The 5,690-nt window shown below is 42.5% G+C and overlaps 1 protein-coding gene across 1 annotated transcript in view; it reads right to left on the bottom strand.

Annotated features, from left to right (window-relative positions):
- The window catches only part of cdk11b (cyclin dependent kinase 11B), an 11,601-nt gene extending 8,893 nt beyond the window's left edge, over positions 1-2,708 (bottom strand). The window contains exons 1-9 of the mRNA XM_008293923.1: positions 2,522-2,708; positions 2,265-2,395; positions 1,998-2,137; positions 1,753-1,880; positions 1,513-1,657; positions 954-1,129; positions 513-638; positions 302-400; positions 1-85 (exon numbers count right to left, since the gene is read on the bottom strand). Coding sequence (XP_008292145.1) covers positions 1-85; positions 302-400; positions 513-638; positions 954-1,129; positions 1,513-1,657; positions 1,753-1,880; positions 1,998-2,137; positions 2,265-2,395; positions 2,522-2,585 — 1,094 coding nt within the window. The 5' untranslated portion in view covers positions 2,586-2,708. The remainder of the gene's footprint in view (positions 86-301; positions 401-512; positions 639-953; positions 1,130-1,512; positions 1,658-1,752; positions 1,881-1,997; positions 2,138-2,264; positions 2,396-2,521) is intronic.
- Positions 2,709-5,690: the final 2,982 nt, after the last annotated feature.

Genomic DNA, 5,690 nt, shown 5'->3' on the forward strand with positions numbered 1-5,690 from the left:
TCTTCTTCTTCCCCCTCAGTCTGGCTGCTGGACTCCTCTTCGTCATCATCCTCGTCCTCCTCTTCGTCAGAGCCCGATCCTGATGCTTAATAAGATGGAATAGTTGGAAGAGACCATTTCAGAGACAGCTACGACTTCTAGTAAAATTATTATCCTCATCTCATTCTGCTCAGTTAACATCTGAAGTGAAGTGACGATATCTCGCTACCCAAGAACGTTTCGTCATTTACATTATTGTAATACTAAGCTTTTGCTGTAGCAGGGTCTCTGAATGTGAAGTGCAGGTTATGTCATGAGTTACCCATGGAGGACTCTGCAGTGCTGGTCTTCCTTTCACTGTCGCTGATGTCCTGGAGGTCGGCGAGCAGGTCTTTGCTCTCCGGTTTCTCCTCCTTCGATGCTGCAGACAAAATTTTGTGTGAGAATCACTGAATCAGCAAATAAGGAAAGGATGCAGCTGGGGAAAAAAATACCAACTATGATAGATAGTTTAGATCTTACGGTGAACTCACCTGCACTTTTCCGTGGTTCGCTGTGCTCAGACCTGTCCCGAGGAACACGGGTGGGACTACGACTGCGGTGGCTTTGTTTTGGCTTGTCATCGTACTCGTCAGGCAGCATTCGGTGATGAGTCGGCACTTTGGACAAGACGCCTCTGATTAATCACATTTATCTTCATACTTCACAGCGTTTAAAATGAATGGTTGGTGGTAGGACAGTGACCCTGAATGCTTTCATATTTATACTTCAAAGAACAGATCACCAATTTAGAAAACTGTCTCACTTGCTTTCTTTTCCACTTGCATGAAAAAAACCAATGTTGTTCTTATCTCTGTGTTTTCTTTACACAACAAGGAGTGAAGCTTGTTTGGCTTCGTTTAGCACAAAGAACAAACAGAGAAAAGCTCTGCACAAAGTGAACAAACTGCTCAGCAGCTGCTACAGTCACCAACCTTCTCGTCGAACTCCTCTTTCTTTGCGTCGCTCTTCAGCCCTTCTTTCCCGATCTTTGAGCTCGCGTTGCTCTTTCTGCTGTTCGCGCAGCTTTCGGTCCCGTTCGCGCTGGCGCTCCAGCTGCTCCAGCCGGTCCCTGTGGTCCAAAAAAAACCCAGGAAAGTCCACTCGAGGTCTGTTCAGATAACCGAAAGGTCAATCTTGTCACTGTTATCTTTAGTTGGTGAAAACAGATTTGTGTTTCAGTGTCAACATGAGGCTGCATCATTCAATTTCATGAGTAAACAAGCAGAGAAAACAAACTACAAACATTGTCATCTGGACTTCAATGAGAAAAGTGAGAATCATTTTTTAACAGTCTGTTTTGAGTAACTCCATGAAAAATACTTTAAATGTACTTCTACTTAAAGGCTTTTGTCATCTTAGGAGATTTACTCAGTAGCATAGAAACAAGGTACACTTAATGTCAAGTTACTGTCACACACTGCATTAAATAAAAAAACAAACATCAGTCTTTAACTCAAGGCCGTTAGAAGATGATTTGTTGCTGGTGCTGACCTCTCTCTGCGTGAATGAGCTCTGGCCTGCTCTCGTCGTTTCTGCCTCTCCCAGTCTCGCCGGGCTTTGTCTTCTTCCCACTGACGCTTCCTGCGATCGCTCTCTCGCTCTTTTTCTTTCTCTTTGGGTCGTACGTGTTTCCCTGCTGCATATGTAAAAAAGGTGAGTGGAATCAAATCATTCCCAAACATGTTGCATTCAACTGTAAAACATTTTTGTAATTAGGTGGGACTCCCGCACCTCCTTCAGCAGAGTGACTGCGATGCCGTCTTTTATCTTTTCTCTTCTCTTCCTTTCTGTGGTGAGATTTGTCCTTCCTCGCAATTTGCTGCGGAGGCTTGATTGCTAGTGATTCATCTTCCTCTCCTCTGGTATAAATATAACAAAAACATTGTGAGCCAGCAAAAACATTACATAGACACCTGCTTCAGTCCATTGAATCATCAGCGCCTACATTTATATTTGTCACCTACAGTTCCAAGTACCTGTCCTCTGTTGAGTCTTCCCGCGTGTACGGGGAATTACGAATTGTTATTTCCATCCTTTGATCCCGTAGTTCTCCTTCCTCCGGAGTGTCTCGTTTGGCTTCCCGATCATCCGCCTGTGGAACAAGGCCTTGTGTGAACTGCACAGGACACAAAGAGCAGAATTCGCGGTTAAAGAAAGACAGAAACGATCCCTCGTTTCATTTCTACCACTGTGCCGGTATGCATGTGTAATACTGCTCTTAGATTAGCTTTGAGAAACTTTACATTTTTCTGACGCTTAAGATCTGTTTTCTCCTCTAACTCTCGTCTGCGTTTTTTCTCTAGTAGGATTTCGTCAAGAGTTTTTACTTTCCAGGTCTCCTTTTCGTCCCCCATCAGCGTCCACTCTCCACCACCTGTTTCACATCAGAAACACACACACACACACACACACACACAACACTGAGGGTTCATGACAGTTCAGCTCAGAGCATATGAATCACAAACACTTAATAGATCCGTGAAAGGAAGGAGCCCACCACCTGTTAGTCGACGGCTCAGTTTGATGCACGTTTTACTTTCACGTACGCTGTCCAAACACAGCATACATGAGAAGTGACACCCCTGTGCAAGACCACGTAAACGTCAGATGAGTTAAAATGACTCACCTCTGGACAACGGCTTTGTTTCTAAGGTAAGAAGTAAAATATTTGATTCTAATAAAAAAAAGAATGCTTTAGCAAGACTACACTAAAACTAAACTTGTTACTGTGATGAGTAGAACTTGAGTACACCTGTAATTTCAAATTAGTTTAACAGCATGAACATGGCTCTAAAATGCACCGTGCATGCTGGAACTGCCACAATTTTTGTGACCCATGGACTGCATATGTCTGCATCATGGCTCCAACATGGAAAAAGGACTGCCAGAGGAGCTGCAAAATCTGATTATGACATTTTACAATGATGGCGAAGACCAGCGACAAACTAAAATCAGCTGCAGCAGAGGTTAGATCAAAAACACTGGCGGACAAGATGACTCCTAGTCTGCAGAACCTTTGCGAAAGAGGAATGTTCCAGTGCGGTAATGATCCAAAACACACTGCCAAAGTCAAACAAGAGTCTGTAATGAAGAAACAAAAAGTGCAAACTATGACCCGACCGAGTCTGTTGCCTGAATTAAGTCCAACAGAACACTTGTGGGGTATTTTCCAGAGCACACTGACAGAACCTCTCTCCAGATATGTGGTGTCCATGCTGAGGAGAAATGAGCATCAAAAATAAAGGTGGGCACTTGAAATAGTTAAACAAAAAAGGATTTGAATTTAATTTAATTGGTGATTGTAAATTGTCCGTAGGTGTGAATGTGAGTGTGCTTGGTTGTCTGTCTCTAAGTGTAGCCCTGTGATAGACTGGTTACCTGTCCAGGTGAACCTGCCTTCACCCTGAGTCAGCTGGGATAGACTCCAGCCCCCCATGACCCTAGTGAGGATGAAGCGGTGTATCGATAATGGATGGATATTAAATTTTGATGCCCTGTGAAATGTTGTTCTTTCATATCCATCTACCCATTATCTCTACACCACTTAATCCTCACTAGGGCTGCGGGAGGCTGGAGCTCATCCCAGCTGACTCAGGGCTGTTGTTTCATATCTACTACAAACTGACATAAGACTTTTGAAAATGTGGAGAATTCGCCAGTTAAACGACGTACATTATATCTGCGTATTTCAATAAGATGATGGCTTTGACAACTCTCTTTTTCCATCAGTACTTTCCAACCACAGCGCAACGTGGGTGTGTGTTGCTCAGTGTCATGTTTTCCACAAAGGTCCCAGCTCACTAAAAACAACAGACACAGTTCCTATATACTAAATGGCGTTTAGCATGAGGCAGTTATTTAGCCTCGAGTTTACACTGGAGGCATCACTTACGACTCATGCTGCTCCTGTAAGAGACTGCCACAGGTTGTCAATGGATTTTTATGTACATTGACAATAAAGACATCTTTAAACTTTAACGGCTGCCTTACAATAGCTTCAACATACAGCTAAGCTAGGCCAGTTAGGCAGATACGCCGCTAAATTTAGAGTTTCTGATAAAAACTTGGGGACAATTTGTGAGGCGGCGATAGCATATAACAGCACACTGAGCAAAATAGTAGAAAGTTACCTACTTCTAACCACGAGCGTGTAACGAGTCAAGCGGTCGATGCTAACACATTAGCATGCTAACGTCAGCTAACAGCTAATAGCTAGCGACTGTCGCTAAACATCTTCTGCAGCGAACCGCGTGATTCTGAAAGCGACAGGGAACCCGGCCGTTAGAGTTATAAAGAAACCAGCGTATAGCAGCGTCCGCAAATTGAATTAAATGGCCACATACAGGGGGAAAAAAGACTTTTTTTTCACACAGCAGATAAAACCGTCACACTGACCTGAAAGATGCGCAGCACACCGGAAACGCGTCGGAAACGTTTGAAGAGCTTCCGGTGTACAAAAAAACAAAAAAACAAAAAAACAAAACAGACTTCCTGTAAATAATAGAATGTAATGTAATGTGTTATAAATTAACCCTCAAATGTTTACTGCTACTGTTATTAATAATATTACAATCATCTACATTGTCTTTTATTCTGAAATTTCATAATTACAGCAGTTTGGGTCACACTGGCGCAAGTTTTAAGTTTTCCTTTGGCACTGGTACATGAGATAATATACACAGTTTAACAATAACATGGCATGTGTCGCCAAAAAGATGTTCTAATATCAAATATTCAAATCAAGTGAAAGCATTATTTAAGTAAAATTGAGTCTTTGCTATCTTGAAACACATGTAATTGGTCTTGGCAGACAGAAACCAAATGGAATACCAAAGTTTGCTCTGCATGGACTGTAGGTTAGCGGTCAGGACTGCAATAAAACAAGCGTCAGCCTGAGATTGCTGAATTTCCTCACATCCACAAACACAAGAGGGTGCTGTGAGAGCTGAGTGTTTATCCTCTACTGTACAGTCAAAGAAAAACAATAAAAGTGATGTTGTGTTTAATTAACCAGCTTTTCATGCACACCTGAGTCTCATGAACATCTTCAACTTATTGTTTTTTTTGGCGTTGCATTCCACTATCTGCACAGGATGTGATAACAATCTCGAGCTGGACTTTATCACTGAGAAAGAGTCGTATAATGAGGAGAAAGACAAGAGCTGGATGACAGCCAGTGGATTTATGACAGGCTGACCTCAGTGAACACATGAACTATGGTCGAGGTTTAACTGAGCAGGAGGCATGGCTCTCTGTGTCAGGATTTAAAAGCACCGGAGGGCAGAGTTGTGAGCAGGTTGGAGACTGTTTCAGACATCACAGGTGAGCACAGCTTTTATATTTATGTAAACATATGAACAGAATTCTGTTTTAGGGGCTCATAGCAGGACTGTAGTGCATTACAACCTGATCAGTACAGCCATTAGAGGGCAACAAGGATTCAAACAACAGTGATTTACCTTTAATTCTCAATATAACAACCCAAAATGACAGCATATTAAAGTAGCTGTTTTGTGTTTAGCTGTTGTCTACATGCCTTATGGACACATGCTTTATGGACACTTGCTGTACATATTTTCATACAAACTCTTCACCGTCACTGTGTCACAGCACACAGCAGTGAAGCAGCGACTGATCCCTGAATCCAGCACATAAACAACATCTACACC

Source organism: Stegastes partitus, unplaced genomic scaffold (genome assembly GCF_000690725.1).
Source record: "Stegastes partitus isolate 25-593 unplaced genomic scaffold, Stegastes_partitus-1.0.2 Scaffold923, whole genome shotgun sequence".
NCBI classification, from domain to species: Eukaryota; Metazoa; Chordata; class Actinopteri; family Pomacentridae; genus Stegastes; species Stegastes partitus.